We start from the raw sequence: 22,493 nt of genomic DNA, 5'->3' as shown, positions 1-22,493 counted from the left end.
TTAATGTGTCAATCAATAAAAAGGGAAAGGTCATGCAAGAAAGCCTGGGGAAAAGTTTGGACTCGTCCTTGAACCCTACAGGGGGAAGAGACAGCCTATGCCACAGGACTTTAAGAATCGTGGCTTCGTGGCCTAGGCAGGTTGGCCATGTGGACATGGAGGTCATTGGCTCAAGCAAACACAGTGTGAGCATGTCAAGATCTCCTTTGCACCTCAATCTCTATCGTGAGATGAATGGCTTACGAGACACCATTCAGTGTGGAACCTACCCGTTCTCCTTGCAGGGATTCATGTTCGTAAAACAGTCTCCCGATTCTATGTGACTTCTCATGTAGGCCGACTTCCAAGAGTCCATACGCCTAACAGATTCCCCAAGTTTTTCCAGGCCCTGAGATAATTATCACTCCCTACACATTAATGAAGTTGAAGTTTATTACGATTCGACTTCCCAAGTAACTCGACAATCAGGAAACAGCGCGCTGTTGCTATCAAAGTAAATATTAGAGTCTATACGGTATTTAACCCTCATTACAAACAGTCAAGGTTGTCATTTATAGCTCTGTCTCGTGAGCATTGGGTTAGCATGAGTTGGTCCTCGGAGCCAGATGGCGGCTGGACAGTTAATACAGGTCTAGGAGGCAGGTGACCTTCTCAGGGTCTTACCCAGTGACACCTTGGCCCACTTCCAATTTGCTTTCCCTTCGCTACCTCCCTTACCTGTTCCAAACCCTTTCTTCCTCTACAGATGTCTGCAGAGAGCAGAATGAGGTTAGCGCTCGGTAACAGCAAAAGCGGCATGCCAGGCAAACAAAAGCAGGGTGATTAACACTGACTGTACAGTCGGGAAAACCCTCACAGGGAGGGAGAATTTGATGGGTGAGAGGGTTTCCTGGAAGAGAAGTACGAGACGAAGAAGTGAGGAGGAGACAGAGGTGAGATGCATAAACGAAAATGTCAGTGAAAAGCAAGGAAAGTGAGACAGCCTCACGGCATTCATGGGTTTTTCACGTGGGCCACCCGGCGGGTGTGGCCGAGAAAAACGGTCTCTGTGTGTGAGAGCACTTGAGGGACACAAAATTCTGCCAGAACAAGTTGAGATCAGGTTTATGTGCAATGCCCACGGCGATCAGAATTGAAGGCCCAAAGAAAAGTCTGGAGAATCCTCTTCGACCAACGTTTCCTTTATTCTAAACCTACTTTCTTCCATTTTGGTTTTATGGCTGGTTGAAGCACCTTCACTGAGACTCTTCCAAGGCTCCATGTGGCTTCTCTGTTCTCACATGCTGTCTTCCTCTTCCTTCTTAATTTTGTGCTTTGCTTCCTCATTCCATTTCCCCATAACTGTCAACCTGCACCTTGCTTCCCTGCTGACACTGGCAGGACTAAGAAGAAACTAGAAAACATTCAGACACCATCACTTGGGGTCTTATCCCACGGCTGCGGGCTCAGCCTGGTACCAAGTTGCCATTGCATAAAAAACATGGAAGACAAGCCTCCGACCACAGAAGTTCCTTTCCTTACCCCTCTAGAAAGCTACAAACAAAATAAGTCACAGCAAGGATACTCGGTGAACATCTGATTGTCCCTGTGGTGCACTGGGTTTGTCACTTGCCAACCCCTTCTTCCCCACTCCTTGCTTCCCCCCATTTCATGAAAGTGATAGAAACCTGGCCACTATTCATTAGGAAGGAAACAGATGGCCTACATCCTAGATACAGATTACCCAACCCCAAAACTCACGGATTCCCCAGGACTTCCACCTTCATTGAAAAAAAAGAGAAGATGGGGTGCCTGAGTGGCTCAGCCAGTTAAGCGGCCGACTTCGGCTCAGGTCATGATCTCGTGGTCCGTGAGTTCAACCCCCGCGTCGGGCTCTGTGCTGACAGCTCAGAGCCTGGAGCCTGTTTCAGATTCTGTGTCCCCCTCTCTCTGACCCTCCCCCGTTCATGCTCTGTCTCTCTCCGTCTCAAAAATAAATAAACGTTTAAAAAAAAAATTTTTTTTTAAAAAAGAAAAAAAGAGAAGAACAGATTTAAAGCCAGTATCGGACTTGGGCTGTAAAGTCTACCCGTGTCTAAATCTCTGTTTTTCAGTTACTATCATACAAAAAGAAATTTCATTTACAGTATGATGTGTTTCTTTAAAAAAAAAAACAAAACAAAACAAGAAAATCAGACTTTAATTAAATCGTAAACTGACGAGAACTCACAACAAAGACACTAACAAAAACCGTCCTAACCTGAATGTACACATTGCTATCACTGATTTCCTCATTACACAAATATGGAGTGAGCAGATGCTATGTGTCAGGCACACAGCAAGGCCCTAAGAAAACAAAGACAAATTAGATGCAACTCCCTTGGAAATACCCACTGACCAAATTACACAGCCTAGTGGAGAAGATAAGCGAGGGAGTGACTAACTTCTATACTATGTAATAAGCTCGAGATCCTCGGGTGGTGGGAAAAGCCCACCCAATATGGTGGGGGGGGAGGGGCAACAGAAGGAGGGCTGGTAGGCAGAGCAATGGACAAGACAGAATCGCGGGGAGGAGCAGAGAGAGAGGGGGAGAGAGAGAGAATCCCAAGCAGGCTCCGCGCTGTCAGCACAGGGCCCAACACGGGGCTCAATCTCACGAACCCTGAGACCCTGACCCGAGCCCAAATCCAGAGTCAGATGCTTAGCCGACTGAGCCACCCCGGTGCCCATTTGCTTTCTTTCAAAGGGCTGAGCTAAAGGAGAAAATTAATGAAAATATTCTATTGGTGGGGCGCCTGGGTGGCGCAGTCGGTTAAGCGTCCAACTTCAGCCAGGTCACGATCTCGCGGTCCGTGAGTTCGAGCCCCGCGTCAGGCTCTGGGCTGATGGCTCAGAGCCTGGAGCCTGTTTCCGATTCTGTGTCTCCCTCTCTCTCTGCCCCTCCCCCGTTCATGCTCTGTCTCTCTCTGTCCCAAAAATAAATAAAAAAAAAAGTTGAAAAAAAAATTAAAAAAAAAAAATTAATTAAAAAAAAAAGAAAAATAAAAAAAAAAGAAAAAAATATTCTATTGGTAAAGGACTAGGAATTGCAAGATTTTTTGGAGTTAGCCCTGAGAAGAAAAAATAACCACTGGCAACCAACCATCTGCCAACCAGCCGTTCACCATCACCAACCAGCCCCTTAGCCCAGCCCACCCTTCCCAGCATACATCGCACCAGAAAGTTCTTCGAGCCTTTGTTTCAGGTGCAGCAAAATGCTCACTACCCCCACCTACCCCACCCACAGGCCCGTGTTCACCATATTTCTTCACCTATCAAACCTACGCCGGCTTGCACAATGCCTCACGTGACACATCTATGACCCACGCACTGATTTCTTCTACCTCCTAAGCTGCCAAGAGGCAAGGCTTGGATGTTTTGCACAGTTTCAGTATCTGCTTCCCTTTTCTGCTGCCTTTAGAGCTGTACAAAGCTGTCTCTCAATACAACAGAACTTGAAGGCAGGGTCTTCCCATCCATTTCTATTTCCAGTCTCCCGTCCCACTCTCCCATCCATTTCTATTTCCAGTCGTAACCCTTACGGTGCCCCAGAGTAGGTATGCAAATATTTATAGTCCGCAAAACAGTTTCACAGCACTAACTTAAAAAAAAAAAAATTCTAATCTGAGAGCGTTAGCCGGTCAAAGCCAAGAAACCCACCCATTTTTTTTTTCTGATAACTTACAAGTACCAAGATAAAGATTAACTTCAGTATCTAATTCTCAATGTTACCCCCTTCCCACTCAACTGTGAATTATGAGCTATGTTTAATAATTCACCTAATTTATATTTTGATGAACAGAAATAGAACCTTTCAATTTAGAAACAACAGTAAAATCCGTAACCTCATTGCAAAACGAATTTCCTAAATGTAAGGGGCAGTGAAAAAGACAGTCATTGAATGGCTAAGGGTGTTTTATTGTAATGTTTCCAAAGGAATCTGGTCACACCTTCCGAGTACCCACGATCCATTCTGTAATGACACCCAAAGATATGACAGAATTAACAGGCTTTGGTTCTGAAAGTAAAACCAAAATGCTCAGTTAAATAACCAGCTTCCCATGCAATTATAACATTAACCTGGAATATGAAAAAAAAAAGCAAAAACAAAACTTAACTTCCCTCGACACCACAACATACTTCAGTGCCATTAATGTGGAAATTAAAAAAAAAAATACTAATACCATCCGAATCATGATTTAGTAACCTGGTGGCTGAATTTACATGAAATTCATTCTAGAAGTACAAGATTTGTCTCATAACTAGATTTGGTTCTGTTATCTTATTGAAATACCAGAGCTTTGTAAAATCAGTGAATCTGTAAGAATTTGCATCCTTCAGATTTCTTCCTTTTGGTGTTTTTTGGGGAGCATGAAAGTGAAGCTGTCCACAAGCAAGTATCCACATGTGTGCCCTAGCACATACACATGCGCACACGCCCATGCATTCTTGCGTATGGAGGACTGAGCAGTGGTGGAGAGAGAGACACGTGTACGCTTAAAGCAGGAAGTTCGAGGGAAAGTTATGCTCTTAATTTCTTTGGCAGGGAGATGGAAAAAGGCAAACCCATCCAATAGGGCTTTTAATGCCTTAAAGTATCCCAGAAAGGTTGTCTGTAATCGTTTTAAAATACACAGAGGTCAACCCTAAAACAGACGGGAACAGTGGGTGCAATCAATATCACCTGAATCTACATTCTTGTAAATGACATTCTTTCCCTCCAAGCTAACCACAAAAATAACTCCCAACCAAATTGTCCAAGGGCATCAAGTGCACTTAAAACAGAGAGAAAGAAAGAAAGAAAGAAAGAAAGAAAGAAAGAAAGAAAGAAAAAGAAAAGAAAAGAAAAAGGAATAGGAAAGCGCCCAGCCCTGGTCTCACCTCCGGCTCTTCCAGTGCATCCTCTTCAAGGGGAGTTTTCTGGAGCAGATCCAAGATGTCATTGCTGGAAGGTCTCCTGTCCTCGGCAGGAGAGGCATAGGCCTCCTCGGAGTCTGTTTCCCCCACGTGGAGGTGGCCTGCTTCTTCCTGGCTCCAATCCAATTCTTCTTCAGACTGTTTCAAGGAGCTACTGCTGCTCTTGGGAAAGATCCCTGCAGTCGACAGGCTGCTGGGCACTGAGGTATAGGACGACTGGGGCCCAGAGTAAGGCCGCCCCTCTGGGGCCAAGGCCTCGGCCTCCAGGAGGTCAGGGACAGAAAGGCTGAGGCGGCGGTCCAGGGGACGCCTTGCCCTTAGATCAAGGGGTTTGTTTGCATTCTTCTTCACCTTTCTCTTGCTCAGGTTGATTAACAAAGGCCTGGTCCGCTGTTTCAAAGAGCCCCAGACAGATGGTTTATCCATATCCATGACTGCATGAAGACCCAGGAAATCACTCCATGAGAGTGTCTCTCTGCGGAAAACAACTTCAGTGGATCCTAGAAAACAGAATATAAGAAGACAGAACATGAGCCTTCGCGGCGGTAGCCGAGCACATCAAAGCTTAAAATGTGACTTGAAAGTCTCACATTTTCCACTAAGGGATCAAGACTGAAGCATTTGATCGGTAATGTCTGCAAGTATTTTTTTTTAATGTTTTTTAATGTTTTGTTTTTATTTTGGGGGTGGGGGAAGGGACAGAGAGAGAGGGAGACACAGAATCTGAGTGTGAGTGATAGGAATGCTCCACAAATAAATATGTAATTACACAGACTGGTAAATGCGATGCAGGAAAGGGGGTAATTCGAGATATTACAGATTGGACTCAATAGGGATCAAATCAAAATCAAATTTGGATACAAGAAAATGAAACGGGACCACTTTCTTTCACCAAACACAAAAATAACTTCAAAATGGATTAAAGATCTGAACAAGAGACCTGAAACAATAAAAATCCTGGAAGAGAGCACAGGTAGTAATCTGACATTGGCTGTACCATTTTTTTTTTTTTAGATATATCTTCTGAGAGAAGGGAAATAAGAGGAAAACCAAACTATTGGAACTACATCAAAATAAAAAGCTTCTGCACAGCAAAGAAAACAACAACAGTCAACAATCAGGCAACATGCTGAATGGGAGAAGATATTTTCAAATGACATATCTGATAAAGGGTTAGTATCCAAAATATGTAAAGAACGTATATAATTCAACACCCAAGAAATAAGTAATCCAATTAAAAGTGGGCAGAAGACATGAACAGACATTTCTCCAAAGAAGACATCCAGATGGCCAAAAGACACATGAAAAGATGTTCAACATCATTCGTCATCAGGAAAATGCAAATCAAAGCTACAAGGAGATATTACCTTAAGTCTGTAAGAATGGCTAAAATCAAAATCATAAGAAACAACAAGTGTTGAAGAGGATGTGGAGAAACAGGAACCCCTATGCGCTGTTGGTGGAAATGCAAATTGAGGCAGCCACTCTGGAAAACAGCATGGAGGTTTCTCAAAAAATTAAAAATAGAACTATCCTATGATCCAGGAATTGCACTACTGGGTATGTACCCAAAGAACACAAAAAAACTAATTCCAAGGGATACATGTGCCCCTATGTTTAATGCAGCATTATTTACAACAGCCAAACTATGGAAGCATCCCAAGTGTCCATCAAGAAATAACGGGATAAAGAAGGTGTGGTAGATATATTTGTGTATACATATACACAATAGAATATTATCCATCCATAAAAAAAAAGGAAGTCTTGCTTGCCATTTGCAAAACATGGATAGAGACAGAGAGTACAATGCTAAGCAAAACAAGTCAGAAAAAGACAAATACCAGGGCACCTGAGTGGCTCAGTCGGTTAAACATCCGACTCCTGATTTGGGCTCAGATCATGGTCTCACAGTTCGTGAGATAGAGCCCTGCGTCGGGCTCTGTGCTGACAGTGCAGAGCCTGCTTAGGATTCTCTCTCTCCTCTCTCTCTCTGCCCCTCCCCTGCATGCTCTCTCTCTCTCTCAAAATAAATAAACTGAAGGGGGGGAAAAAAGATAAGTACCATATGATCTCACTCACATGTTCAATTTAAGAAACAAATGATCAGTGGTGCCTGGGTGGCTCAGGTCAGTAAAGCGTCCAGCTTCAGCTCAGGTCATGATCTCACAGTTGGTGGGTTCAAGCCCCGCATCAGGCTCTGTGCTGACAGCTCAGGCCTGCTTCAGATTCTGTGTCTCCCTCTCTCTCTGACCCTCCCCTGCTTGTGCACTGTCTCCCTCCCCCGCCACTCTCTCTCTCAAAAATAAACATTAAAAAATATTTTCAAATAAAAAAAAGAAACAAATGATGAGAGAGAGAGAGAGAGAGAGAGAGAGAGAGAGACAGAGAGAGAGAAGCCGTAAGTAGACTCTTAACTACAGAGAACAAACTGATGGTTACCAAAGGGGAGGTGACTGAGTAGTTGGGAATTAAAGAGTATACTTATCATGATGAAAAATAATGTTTTTAAAAAAGACATTTATCTGAAGGACTTAGAGATTTAACCCAAAAAAATCAAATTTGGAGAAATAAACCTTATTCTATGTGTCAAGTAGCTCATAATAGACCCTTCCAGAACAAAAAAGAGCAGTGGGTCAGGTCATTCTGACCTGCCTCTATTCCACTGTCATGTTTGGCTGAGGATAAAAGAGGCCAAGAGCCACAACAAAACACATTTTCTAAAATCAAGGACTCCAAGCGTTTGTACTCAGCCCTATCTCACTCCAAGACAGGATATTTAGCCATAGAGAAGTTATTGCCTTTCGAAGAGCAGGACTGTGAGAGTCTACAGCCTTTGCCAGATGACCACCAGTACAGGCAAGAGCTTCTCCCAGGATGAAATGGGTATCCTTCAGTAGGCAATGCAGAGATGAAAAGCTAGGGTTCTAGAGACAGACTCCATGGGTTGGAATTTTGCTTTGCTACATGATACTTAGAGGTACCATCAGGGGCAAGCCATTGTACTAAGCCTCAATTGTCTCACCTATCCAATGGGGATTATATTATCTGGTGTACAAACAGAAAGACACAAAGTGCAAGGCACAGTGTCAAAGGCAAAGAAAGTGTTCAGTGAAGAAAAACTATTTTTTTAATCTTGATTGATACTGTTGTCATAATTTCCAATTTTGGTATCTTACTCAATTTATTCAAAATCTCTGGATCTCATTATTATTTCAATTTTACAGAGCTTAACCATAACTACCTCATTGGCCTCTTGTGAAGACTGAATGAATTAGTCTATACAAGGTGTTTAGAACACTGCTTGGCTCAGAGTAAATATTTAAGACAATGTTAACTGGTTTTTAAATTATTATAATTTCAATTATTGCACACTGAGTCATTCTAGCTTTGAAAGCATAAAATATTTTACACTTTTTGCTGCTTTTTAAAATGTTGCCCTAAATATAAACTTCTATTTCGCATTAGTAAGACACAAATACCTTATTTCACAACTCATAATTTAACTTGCAAATATGCTAAAAAGGATTGTTTCTATCTTCATTTAGAAATATTTTAGTCAATTAGCATTTGGTTGAATGTTATATAAATGTTTATTAGATCTAGTGGGTTAATGATTCAGTTCTTCTATACTCTTGCTCAGTTTCGGTCTACTAGTCTTACCTAGAGAGGTGTGCTGGGTTACTCAATTATAATTATGAATTTGTCTATTTCTCCTTTCACCATGTCAGGTTTTGCTTCTGTATTTTGAAGGGCTGTTAGTTGGATACATGTTTACAATTGGTATATCTTCTTACTGTTTAAATCCAATCTGACAATCTCTTTTAATTGTTTAGACCATTTACATTTAATGTAATAATTGATATGTTTGTATTAAGGGTTCCCAACCTATGTGTTTTGTTTGTTTCCATTGTTTTTTATTCTTTTGTTTCTCTTCCTTGCTTTTTTCAAGGTTAACACTATTTTTTAGTGTTCCACTTAATACATCAATTATGACTTTGACCACATTTCTTTTAATAAAATTTTAGTGGTTGCTCTAGAAGTTACAACATGCATAATTAACCTTTCACACTCTCCTTAGAATCATCTCTCTGATCCACCTTTCTGTTGTCCTCTTCAACTTTTAAGGACTCAATGTGATTCAGTTGGGCCCACCAGGATAATACAGCATATTCTCATTATCTCAAGGTCTACAGTCTTAATCACATCTGCAAAATCCTTTTCCCACTTAACGTAACATATTCACAGCATCTGAGGATTAGGATGTGGGATTCTGTAGGGCAGGAGATTATTCTGCCTACCATATAATGATATAGGTATCCTCTTCCTCGCCCCTTGAAAAGTTGTCTTCTATATTACATCTAAATACATTGCAAATTCCTATCAGACAAGCTTTTACTTTGATTTCAATCATGAATGGTATTTGGAATAATTCAAGAAGAGAAGAACAGTCTATCATATTTACCATTTTCTCCATTCCTGATTGTCAAATTTCTGGTATCAGTTCCCAATAGTATAAGAAATTTCCTTAACTGGTTATTTTATTGCAAGGCTGTTGACTCCAAATTCTTTAGATTTTACCTCATATAAGAATATCTTCATCTCATCTTCAAAGATATTTTCTTAGAATCCCAGATTCAACACTTTTCTTTCAGCACTTTAAAGATGGTATGACCTTTCCTCTGGCTTCCATGATTTCCACTGAGAAAACTGAGTCATTTGAATCACTGTTCTCCTACAGAGAAGGTGTCACTTTTTCTCTGACTGCTTTCAAAATTTTGTCTTTAGTTTACAGCAGTTATGATATGCGTGGGTGTGTGTTTCTTTGAGTTTATCTTGTTTGGGGTAGCTTAGCTTCTTGAATCTATAAGGTTATGTCTTTTGTCAAACTTGGAAAGTTTGCAGCCATTATTTCTTGGAATACTTTTAGCCACATTCTTTCTCCTTTCCTTCTGGGACTCCAATAATACAAACGTTATGCCTGTTGTTATTGTCCAACAGTCTCAGCATCTCTGTTCAATATTTTTCAATCTTTCTCTCCTTTGTTCATACTGTATAGTTTCTATTGATCTACGTTCAGATTTACTGGTTCTTTCCTCTCTCATCTCCACTTTGTTACTGAATGTACATAGTGAGGAAATCTGGGGGTGGGGTAGGAGAGGGCAAGGTGGGGAGACTACTGTATTTTTCAGTTCTAAAATTTCCATTTGGTTCTACTTTATATCTCCTATTTCATTATGGATACATTCCAATTTGCCTTTTACTTCAGAACTCACGATTATTCACTGAAGCATTTTTATAATAGCTGCTTTAAAGTCATATTTTGTTTGTCATCCATTGTCTTTTCCATGCGATTTGAGATTTTTGTAGTCCTTCATAGGCCAACATGGATCGTATCCTAGACATTCTGAATGTTCTTATAAAATCTCGAGCCTTATTTAAATCTATGGAGAATGCTGATGTTATTGTTTTGTCGGGCATCTGATTAGCTTCCAGCCACAAATTCCAACCCACATTTTGTGGGCTGAGGTCGGTGTTGTTCTCAAAAGCCATGAAGGGCCATTGCGATCTGTCCTGGGTACGCACCATATAGAGGTCACTCTGAGACTTGCATAGAGCTCTATTCATTAACTACATTCTCAAAGTAGATGGCATGCTAATCATGATCAGATGCATGAACGTGCAGGTTGTGGTCAGTTCAGGAATTCACAAGCTTTATGGAATCATTTCCTGCGCCCCTCTTCTCAGCTGCCTCCCCTGATACTCTCTGATACCCTGGAAGTCCCCTTTTCTTCATTTTATTTTTAATTTTTTAAGTTTACTTATTTATTTTCAAAGTGAGACAGAGAGAGAGAGAGAGAGAGAGTGCACAGGGGAGGGGCAGAGGAGGGAGAGAATGCCAAGCAGGCTCCACGCTGTCAGCACAGAGCCCAATGAGGGGCTCGAACCCACGAACCATGAGATCAGGACCTGAGCCAAAACCAAAAGTCACACGCTTGACCAACTGAGCCACCCAGGCACCCTTGGAACTCCCCTTTTCAATCCTCTGATCAGAAACAACCCACTATTGTGATCCCACCAGAGTAGTGGGAGGATTGATAGAGATTAAAACAAGAAAGAAAGAAAGAAAGAAAGAAAGAAAGAAAGAAAGAAAGAAAGAAAGAAAGAAAGAAAGAAAGAAAGAAAAGGAAAGAAAGAAAGAAAGATGGAGGGAGGAGGGAGGGAGGGAGGAAGGAAGGAAAAGAAAAGGAAAGAAAGCAATGATTTAGCCCTGTTCTCAAAACTACAGCATCATGAAGTAGGAAGGACATCCCCCTCATCATTGTTTTGGCTCCTGTCGGATTCTGTGTCTCCCTCTCTCTCTGTCCCTCCCCCACTCGCTCGCGCGCTCTCTCTCTCTCTCTCTCAAAAATAAATAAACATTAAAATTTTTTTTAAAAAAGTAAGTTTTGCAAAATCCTTCTGACCAAAATTTCCCCATGTGTGTAAGTAGCACAGAACCAGAGGTCCAGAACTACAAACGTATAACTATTAAAATACAGGCCCCTCCAAGAAGAGGTGTTCTTAAAGGTGTACATAAAGCGAATACACCACTAGACCGCGGTCGCTTCGACGCCTGAAAACATTACCCCTCCAACCCACGGTGCATGAAGATGGAAAGTCTAACACAAGAATAAATTCAAGGAACAGTTAGACTTGAAGAAAAAAGCCGGTGAGACAAATCCAACTATCTGGATAGTCAGCTTTCCTCACCTCAGAGGAGATTTACAAACAAACTGAAACATATCGGCTCCATCGTCTAGCATGAGAGAAGTTCCCAGGTTATCATCATAAGATCCAAAGAGCTGCAAGTGACAATGTAGCCCGCGCTCTGCAAACCATCGGCACTAGAAGCTTCGCCCAACGAGATACCTGTGGTGCCCAACCTGGTAACACGCAGCCTTCATTTATTGAACAGAAAGAAGCCTCCTGCTTCTTCAAACCACTAACGGCAGGATAAGGTCTTCGCAGGAAATGGCCCCAAGCCCAGAGGCCTAATGGAAGTTTCATTTATTACGGTTTTAACCCAGACATCCTCCCCAGCTGGCTGCGAGCAATTGGCCAAATGGAAAAAGAGAACAACAAACCTTTTAAATGCCGGCCCCAAAGTATCTGATTGAACCTGCACCACATCCACGGTGTGAACAAGAAACACAAAGGAGAGATCGGTCCGAGAATGACAACAGCATAATTGATTATTCGGCACATTATTCAGTCACGGGGGCTCAGACTGTGCTTCTCGACGTTCCCCTTTAGCGTAAATATGATGAAAAGGGTTTATTTTCACAATCTAAGTATCAACTCAAATGACAGAGCCGCAAGTAGTTATTACTAGTCAGAATGTGTCATTACTAGCTTTTTAGAGAACCATTAAGATATTTTTATCACCGGCAGAAAGGAAATTTCATATCGCACCCTGTTAAAATGGGAGGAAAAAGCAAACTTTAAACTAGATTCAATAAAGGTGAAAATCTGATGATATACACTCCTCCTGTGGTATCCGTTTCCTCCTGTGGGAAAGGATAAAGGCAAATTCTAGTCTGTGAAAGGATTATTTTGAATTCTGATAAAACAGGGATAAGAGGCTCTACGTTGGACTATATTTAATTGAGCTGGTATAAGAAACAACTTCCCCACCACAGAAATGTTATCTAAAGGAGACTATCCTTGGGGTGCCTGGGTGGCTCAGTCAGTTAAGCATCCGACTTTGGCTCAGGTCATGATCTCACAGTTAGCGGGTTCGAGCCCCGCATCGGGCCGTGTGCTGACAGCTCGGAGCCTGGAGCCTGCTTCGGATTCTGTGTCTCCCTCTCTCTCTGCCCCTCTTCCACTCGTGCTCGCTCTCTCTCTCTCTCTCTCTCTCAAAAATAAATAAACATTAAAAATTTTTTAGAAAAATAATAAAAGAGACTATCCTTAATACAAAAGTCCCTGCAAATCACTCTTATATAAGAAACAGAAAATGCAACCGCTTTTAAAATAAATTTGGCTTCCCTCCCCCCCTTAATGCAGCTTCCCAATCAATCAGTCAAATTGCTACTAAATTTGTAATCCAATTGAGGTAGAAAAAATCATTCTACATGTTAGATATATTATTTAAAAAATCATGGGGATAGGGGCACCTGGGTGGCTCAGTTGGTTGAGTGCCCGACTTCAGCTCAGGTCATGATCTCACGGCTCATGGGTTCGAGCCCCACATCGGGCTCTGTGCTGGCAGCTCAGAGCCCGGAGCCTGCTTCGGATTCTGTGTCTCCCCCTCTCTCTTCCCCTCCCCTGCTCATGCTCTCTCTCTCAAAAATAAATAAACATTACAAAAAAAACTTTTTTTTAATCACGGGGACAGAATCCCCTCCAAGAGGAAGACCAACCAAAAGGACTGGATGCCTTTTTCAGTCCCACTACCTGTGTTCTTGGAAAGAAACAAAATACACTATCTGAAAGCAGTTCCTGTCTTCTCTGGCTGACGCCATACTCTGCCCCACCGCTACTCTCTTTAAAATCTCACCTGTAGAAGAAGGTCCCAGAATCACTCCTCTCTCTTTATCAGTCATTCCTAATTCATACTCTGTCTGGAGAGGATTGAAGGAAAGGGGAAGGGGCTGGAGTTTCTGCAGCCCTCAGATACCTGTGCTGTCACTCTTATTCCAATCTCTAACAGCATACCCACAATTAGCACCTCTCCCTGAAAGGAGTTTAGCAAAAGGGACACGTGATTTTTTAAATGAGTCTGCACCAGTGAACATTCCATTCAAGAAAAGAATAAAGCAATCAGTGCAAAAAAGCACAACTAGCAGGTCTGAGATTGCTGACCTCTTACTCCTGCTCTCCAGGTTGGTCCTGAGCTGGTGTCTGGGAACCTAAGATTTTGCAAGGTTTCCAATCACTCTGACCAGAGTGGCTCATTGTGCCCCCACTGTACGTGCAAACGATTTGGTTTATGCCGAATCCCTGCTTTCCTTCTAAGAGTCTGGAATTTTAGTACATGCTAGGCAGAGAGGATCTATGCGACCGGTTCCCGATTAAAACCCAATAGAAAGTTTTCTCTAACGGGCATCCCCGGTAGGCAACGTATCATACATGTTGCCGCAACTCCTTGCCAGAGGAATTAAATATGCCCTAGTTGATCCCACTGGGCAGATTGTGCCTGGTTTCCTCCAGACTTCCTGGGCACTCTTCTCTTTGCTGGTTTTGTTTTGCATCCATCCTTTCCCAGAGCAAATCATCGCTTTCAGACCAAATACTGAGTTCTGTAAGTCCTCCTAAAGAGCCACCAAACGTGGGGGGTGGCCTTAGGGACCCCCAACACAGAAATATTCAGTGGAACGTCAATGCCTTAGCCTAAGTTGCCCAAATGGACAGATGTGGAAGACGTGGAAATATTCTAAATTGTTCTGATTCATTTCTTACCAAGAGTGAAATAAAACAAACCAGGGAAGGAGGAGGAGCAGGAGAGCAAAATCTTATTACAGCACTGAAATTTTACAAACGCAAGCAAGAGAAGACAGGAAGCTCAATTTAAAGAATAAATGGATGAGGGGCGCCTGGGTGGCTCAGTCGGTTGAGCGTCCGACTTCGGCTCAGGTCATGATCGTGCGGTCCCGTGAGTTCGAGGCCCCACGTCGGGCTCTGTGCTGACAGCTCAGAGCCCGGAGCCTGCTTCGGATTCTGGGTCTCCCTCCCTCTCTGCCCCTCCCCCGTTCATGCTCTGTCTCTCTCTGTCTCAAAAATAAATAAACGTTAAAAAAAGAAGAAGAAGAAGAAACTGATGGGTCTTCAAGGGAGGTAGAAAGAAGGCAAGATGGGAAACAGTTGATCAAATCTGTGGGAGTCTATGTGCCATGCTTAACCATGAGCAATATACAGAAACATTCAAGAGGAACCAAAAACCCAACAGCAGAGAAGGAATAACCCAATTTTCTGGGGGAAAGTGGTGCTCTGGCAGCAAAACTGAGCCAGTTTCGTGTTGGACACTTTGCAGGACATCTCAATGTCATCAGGAAACATAGAGACCATGGGGGCCATTATCCCTCCAAATGCTCTCTACCATATCTCTTTAGCTAATGATCTCAGTCTAGAATTCTAGAAGCTTTCTAATTGTCTACACCCATCCCAAGAATAGAAACACTGGCTCTTGGAGATGATAAATGCAAACTTCTTCAGCACACTATATTTCACTTTAACTGCACCTAAAGAAATGATGTCAACTTAAAAAGCTAGGAAGTGACTTACCCCCATTTCAGGTACCATAGACTTCTTTTCTTACTTTATATCTCTTGTTTTATTGCCACATCACTTGGTAGGACCCAGGGAGATCATGGCCATGAAAGTGCTTTGCAAACATGACATAAATACTAACAAATAGGGGGCTTCAACGCTTAATCACTATATTTTGCCCTAAGGGAGATCTCTAATCTTTCCTGGGTTTTCTTGTTCTAAATAGTTGTAAAGGCCTTTGATCTTCCATGTCATCCTTCCTGACATTTTTTTTAATTTTTTTTTAACGTTTATTTATTTTTGAGACAGAGAGAGACAGAGCATGAATGGGGGAGGGGCAGAGAGAGAGGGACAGAATAGGAAGCAGGCTCCAGGCTCTGAGCCATCAGCCCAGAGCCCGACGCGGGGCTCGAACTCACGGACCGCGAGATCGTGACCTGAGCTGAAGTCGGAGGCTTAACCCACTGAGCCACCCAGGCGCCCCCTGCCTGACATTTTTTATCCACCTCAGTCCCCAATCATTTTCAGATCTCTGGACCTATTAGTTCTATCCAAACATTTCAGCCTTAGTTATGTATTCCCATATCCACTCTCGTTGCTGTTCTTTTTTTTTTTTTTTTTTTTTAATTTTTTTTTTCAACGTTTATTTATTTTTGGGACAGAGAGAGACAGAGCATGAACGGGGGAGGGGCAGAGAGAGAGGGAGACACAGAATCAGAAACAGGCTCCAGGCTCTGAGCCATCAGCCCAGTCGTTGCTGTTCTTTATACTTAGATTTCTTCAGTGGTGTATAGAAAAGTGTAGATCATGAACGTACTAGTGACATACCTTACGGAATAAAAATTTAAGTACATTTTATGTGTGACTTTCCCATCATGCCCTGCTGGAAGTAATCAGTAGTTGAAAACTGTATTTATTGTTTCCATATATTTTGTTCCATAACATTCAAGGATAAACATAATACTATTTATCATGACCATAAACTTTACTGATTATACATTTTATGTAAGTAGTATATTGTTCCATGCTTTTCAATCAACGTTACCTTCAGGAACTGTATCCGCAATGATAAATGTAGCTTTGTTAAAGTCATTTTAAGAAGCATATAATTCTGTTTTTATTTATTTATTTTTTAATGTTTATTTATTTTTGAGAGAGACAGAGCGTGAGTGGAGGAGGGGCAGAGAGAGAGGGAGACACAGAATCCGAAGCAGGCTCCAGGCTCCGAGCTGTCAGCACAGAGCCCAAACTGGGGCTCGAACCCACAAACCGCGAGATCATACCTGAGCTAAAGTCGGATGCTTAACCAACTGAGCCACCCAGGCGTCCCTAATATTCTGTTTTTAGAGGATGTTGTAATTTATTGATTAATTTTTCTGGCTACTTAAGATGCTCACTCTATTTTATTATTAACAACAGAGTTAAACAGACTTTAAAGAATATTCTTAGACTTGTCTTCTGGGGTTTATGTTAGTTTCTCCCAGGGTTTTTCTTTTTTTTTTTTTTTTAATGTTTTTAATGTTTATTTACTTTGGAAGACAGAGACAGAGCACGAGCAGGGAAGGGGCAGAGAGAGAGGGAGAGACAGAACCCGAAGCAGGCTCCAGGCTCTGAGCTGTCAGCACAGAGCCCAATGTGGGGCTCGAACCCATGAACCGCGAGATCATGACCTGAGCCAAAGTCGGACGCCCAACTGACTGAGCCACCCAGGCGCCCCTCTCCCAGGGTTTTTCAATCAGCTCTGGACTGCCCCCACTAGAAGTGGTTAGAAACGTGTCAAGAATGTTCAGTTGTTTTCACGGCCATGGTAAGAGGCATAACCCACACACAGTGGGCGCAGATCAGGGTTATGAAAGGTAACAAGACAGACTTGTCCTGCCCAAATTACCAAGAAGGCCTCACTGAGAAACACCCTATCTCAGAGTTGAAGTGTTGACTTGTGGGGTATGTGTATCCAAAACTTGATTACGTAGGTATTGCCAAACCGTTTTCCAAAGTAGATATATTAATTAATATGCCCAACAGCAGCCAATCAGTTTCTACCGTGCAATGTCTTTGCCTGCACCTACCGCTACAAGATTTTTTTTTTTTTTTTTTAGTATTTGCCAATCTGAAATTGTGAAAGGCGACCCATTATTGGGTTAATGGCTTTCTTTTTTCTTATTTGGAAACGTACTTTCAAAATGTTGACACCCGGGGCATCTGGGTGGTTCAGTCGGTTAAGCAACTGACTCCTGATTTCGACTCAAGTCATGATCCCACGGTTTGTGAGTTGGAGCCCCACATGGGGCTCAGCACAGAGCACAGAGCCTGCCTGAGATTCTCTCTTCCTCTCTCTCGGCCCCTCCCAGGCTCAGGCTTGCCTCTCTCTCTCAAAATAAATAAATAAACATAAAAGAATTCCTTTTTTATAATAATGCTTTCTTGCTACTTTCGGCTGCAAAACTCTCCACCCAAAATGTAGTTCTTAAAAATGTGTATGTGGTGCCAAGATTCACATTTGAAAAACATTTGATGAGTTGAATTTATCAATATTTTTCTTGGCATGTTGTGTTTGTGTGCGTGGCACGAGTGTGGCGGCTGTGGTTTCTCAATCCTCAGGATCACAAATATATTTTCATATCTTTTCTTGATAAAGCTCTGAAGTTTTGCTTTTCAAGGTCATTTGCCCTATCCTACATTGTTTACTTATGGTTTGGGATGGGGGAGAGAGACTGTTTTTCATGTACGTACATAATCAAAGTTCAAAGAACCTTTAGATTAGTAAGACCTACCCTCCTTCCCGGTGGCACCTGGGTGGCTCAGTCAGTTGGGCATCTGATTCTTGATTTCAGCTCAGGTCATGATTTCATGGGTCATGAGATCGAGCCTTGTGCTCAGTTCTGCGCTGAGCACTGAGCGTGGAGCCTGCTTGGGATTCTCTCTCTCTCTCTCTCTCTCTCTCTCTCTGCCCCTCCCCCACTTGCACTGTCTCTCAAAATAAATATAAACATTAAAAGAAAAAAAAAAAAAAAGACTGGGGCACCTGGGTGGCTCAGTCGGTTGGGTGGCCAACTTCGGCTCAGGTCATGATCTCACGGTCCGTGAGTTCGAGCCCCGCGTCGGGCTCTTTGCTGACAGCTCAGAGCCTGGAGCCGGCTTCCAATTCTGTGTCTCCTGCTCTCTCTCTGCCCATCCCCCACTCACACTCTGTCTCTCTCAAAAATAGACATTAAAAAAAATTTTTTTTAAAAAATACCAACCCTACCTCCCAATGATGTACAAGGCCGTCTCTATCAAGTATAATTTCCATATATAACGTCTGTACCTGGTTATTGATACCTGTGCCCATATCACATCATTAATTACGATAGGTTTGTAGCAACTCTTGATATCTAGCTGGGTAAGGCACACCCTGCCATGGTTCTTCAGATTGGTTTCTTTTTTTCTCTGCTCTTCCATGTGAATTTTAGACCCATTTATTTCTCTAATACCCCCACTCCCAAAATAAAAGTGGTGAACATTTTGGTTGGCAGTTGCTTTACAAATTAATCTGAGGACCACCTCAAGATATTATCTTCCTAGTCATGAATATGGCTACTTTCTATGTCTTTTTTCTTTTTTGTAATAGGCTTGATTAGAGTAGTATTATATAGAATAACTGCACAAAAGTGTGGCAGTTCCCATATATCCCCTCGTCCTGCCCACACACACAATTTTTCCGAGCTTGCCATCTATCATTAATGTGGTCTATTTGTTACAATTAGGTGCCATATTTGTTACAAGTGATGAAGGGTTATTGATGCCTTATTATTAACTAACGTCCACAATTTACCCTGGGGCTCACCCTTTGTATTGTGCATTTCTGAGGTTGGACAAATGTATACTGCCATGAGTCCACCATTACAGGATCATACAGAAGAGTTTCGCTGCTTTAAAATCTTTCCTCTGCTCCTCCTACTCAAACCCCCCCTCCCTTCTCGCTGAATCCCTGGTAAACACTGATCTTTTTGCGATCTCTACAGTTGTGCCTTTTCCAGAAGGTCATATAGTTGGAAACACACATCACACAGACTTTTCACACTTTTTACTTTTTCACTTAGTAATATTTATTTACATCTCCTCCATGCCTGTTTGTGGCTTAATAGACAGCTCATTTATTTTTACTAAATAACATTCCATGGTATGGATGTATCACAGTTTATTTATCCATTTGCCCGTTGAAAGGCATTTTGGTTGCTTCAAATTTTTGGCAATTATGAATAAAGTTATTGTAAAAATTTGTGCACAGAGGGAAACAAGTGACTTCTATACATGGATTCTAATTCCTACCATCTTGTGGAGGTCATTTATTAACACTAAAATTTGTCTGTAAATGACAATTAATTCTGGTTTTCAATATAGACTATTAAATTATTCTCAAATGATGACAATTTTGGGGCACCTGGGCGGCTCAGTTGGTTAAGCATCCAACTTTAGCTCGGGTGAGGATCTTGCTGTTCACGAGTTTGAGCCCTACGTCAGGGTCTGTGCTGATGGCTCAGAGCCTGGAGTCTGCTTCGGATTCTGTGTTTCCTCCTCTCTTCCCCTCTCCCGCTCATGTGCTCTCCCTCTCTCTCTCTCTCTCTCTCTCTCTCTGTCTCTCTCAAAAATAAACAGTAAAATCTTTTTCTAAAAAGATCAAATAATGACAATTTTGTTTTGTCTTTTCTAAACTATTTTCTTTTCCTTTCTCTAAAATATTTTTCAGAGCTCCCAATTCAATAGGTAACAGGATGTTGGTAATATATCCAACACTGTTTTACCTGATCCGTATCAAATGGCTTACTCACTTTTCTAAAGCTTACTTTTCTTTGTTGATTTTATTTATTGAGTCCTGTTCTTATTTTTACCCACGGATTTTTTTTCTATACCCTTTTGGTTTGATTTGCTTTTTTTTTTTTTTTAATTCTTGACATAGAAAATTAGATACCAATATTTAGGCTATACTATTCTCTCTATTAATGCATTGAATGCTACAAATTTCCCTCTATGCACTGAGTGAGCTGCATCAAATGAGTTTTGATAGGTCGTATCTTCCTGGCCATTTATTCAAAATAATTCCACCTTAAGTTCATCTACATGATACATAGGGAGGTTTTAGAGGTATAGTGCTTAATTCTGAAAAAGAATTGGGATTGTTTGGTTATCTTCATGTTATTGATTTCTGGCTTACTTCCTAAGATTTAAGTCTAAAAGAAGAATCCATATCTTTTCAATCCTTTGCAAATGGAGGCTTCCTTTATGGCCCAACTTATGGTCAATTCTGCAGTTCTTGGGTTCTATATATGTCAGTTGGTTGAAACTGGTTGACTGCATTGCTTACATCAATGTTCTGTAGATCAATGTCTAAAGATTCTTCTGTCTCCTTGTTGTCTCAGTAAAGAGGGGAGGGACTGAGCAACAGTGATGACACGGAATTGATGGGACCCAACAAAAGGAATGAGAGGGAGGGGAAATCCGGACTGAGTCCAGTCCAATTAAAAAACCCTAGGCCATTCACTCCCAAGTGCAGATTTGGGGCTCAGACTTGGTTTCTCTGTGTTTCACAAGTTCACCCGGAGAAGCCATATTGGCAGCGGAATACATGACTACAGAGCTGAGAGATCGGGTCTAGAGACAGAGTCTGGGGAGACCGGCATTCGGACGGTGACTGCAGGCCTGGTGATGGATGGGCTTGCCATGAAGTGCATGAGACGGAAAGACGGGATGAGCCTTAAGAAACTCCAGCACCAAGCAGTGTTCGAGCAGGACAAACTTGCCAAGGACACTAAAACGATACAGCCAGAGAGGATGAAAAAAAGTGTGGTGTCACCTTATGACAACCAGAAACTAAAACAGAGAAGACAAAGGAAGGGTGTTGTACAGAGGAAGTGGTCCGGAGCATCAAGAGCCGCTTGCAGATGAGATAACACCAGTCCCGACAAGCCTCCATGTGGCGCAATGGAGATTACCGGTAATCTCGGTATGACTCATGGGGGCATGAGGGGAAAGAAAGCCCAAGTGGGGAAGGTTCCAAAGGGGGTAGGAAAGGAAAAGCCAAAGGCAACAGATGAAATGACTTTCACAAAATTAGGCTGAAGGGCCTACGAGGTGGGTCAAGCTGAGGACACTTGATCATGGTTAGAGATGGATGGATAGAATACTCTTGACTAACAGTACGTGCTTCTTTTGCTACAGCGTTCAATCAACAATCACCTCTTGACAAAACCGCTGCCCACCACCTGCCAGCGTGTGTGTGTGCGGGCACGCACACACACACAACTTTCTTGATTCCCTTATCAGAATTATTTCTTCTCTGCCGTGGAGCCACAGACCTGAATTGTGAAAAATCAAGCACTGCCCATGAAACAAGTGCACAGTCTGAATAATACACACCGAGCGTAAGAGAAAGTAATTCACTTCTTCATGCACTTGAGCTTGATGGCCTCACATTAAACCACCCACGCTGATCTCTTATGCAGGACCTACATAGCAAGACAACTGCCAAACCTCAAATGTGCCGCGTAACAGCACTATCACATTTAAGGGTTTAAAATTACCTGCAGAAGCAGAATGCCAGAAGTTATCTTTAGGACAGTACCGGCAGAGGGAGAGAATCAGGGGAAGATATTAATGTCCAGTTAAAATCGTAATCCACCTGAGTAAACTACACATTGTAGAAGCCATCTCAGGATAGAAAATGTGGGGGCACCTGGGTGACTGAATCAGTTAAGCTTCTGACATTGACTCAGGTCATGATCTCGTGGTTCGTGGGTTCGAGCCCCCCATCGGGCTCTGTGCTGACAGGTCAGAGGCTGCAGCCTGCTTTGGATTCTCCCTCTCTCTCTCTCTCTCTCTCTCTCTCTCCTCTCAAAAATAAATAAACACTGAAAAAAAATTTGGAGTAGAAAATGTGACTGAAAGGTAAGCCTAAAGACAGATCGTAATTTAGAACAGAGGAAGCCTTACACATATCTTTCTACGCCATTTCTGGACTGAAAGAGAGCATGTTTAATAAATTGTGTATACCCATCAGCCACCAAATCAATATAAATTTTTCAGAATACACAGCACAGTCTTTCAGAAATATGGCTGCACCTGTCAAAAGCAAGAAGAAACTTTCACACGCAAATATTTACCTTTTAAATCAACACCACGCACAGTTTATCATTCCCCCACTTGTAAACTACCGAGCCAGTAGTTTCTTTTATAATATAACTTTTCAAACCATTCCCCAGGCCCAAGCCAAACCTACGTCAACAGAAGCAGCAAACCCCTCTTGTCTCTCCAAAGAACAATTAAACCTC

The 22,493-nt window shown here is 42.2% G+C and overlaps 1 protein-coding gene across 6 annotated transcripts in view; it reads right to left on the bottom strand.

Moving 5' to 3' along the window:
- MCTP2 (multiple C2 and transmembrane domain containing 2) overlaps positions 1 to 22,493 on the bottom strand; it is a 243,480-nt gene that overhangs the window by 185,059 nt on the left and 35,928 nt on the right. For all 6 annotated transcript variants that reach the window (XM_011282736.4, XM_045058862.1, XM_045058861.1 and 3 more), the window contains exon 2: positions 4,900 to 5,435. In XM_011282736.4, the coding sequence (XP_011281038.3) occupies positions 4,900 to 5,367 (468 nt within the window). In that variant the 5' untranslated portion in view covers positions 5,368 to 5,435. The remainder of the gene's footprint in view (positions 1 to 4,899; positions 5,436 to 22,493) is intronic.

The sequence above is a fragment of the Felis catus genome, chromosome B3 (genome assembly GCF_018350175.1).
Source record: "Felis catus isolate Fca126 chromosome B3, F.catus_Fca126_mat1.0, whole genome shotgun sequence".
NCBI classification, from domain to species: Eukaryota; Metazoa; Chordata; class Mammalia; order Carnivora; family Felidae; genus Felis; species Felis catus.
The sequence above is the reverse complement of the archived record's forward strand: the minus strand, read 5'-3'. Positions and strand labels throughout refer to the sequence as shown.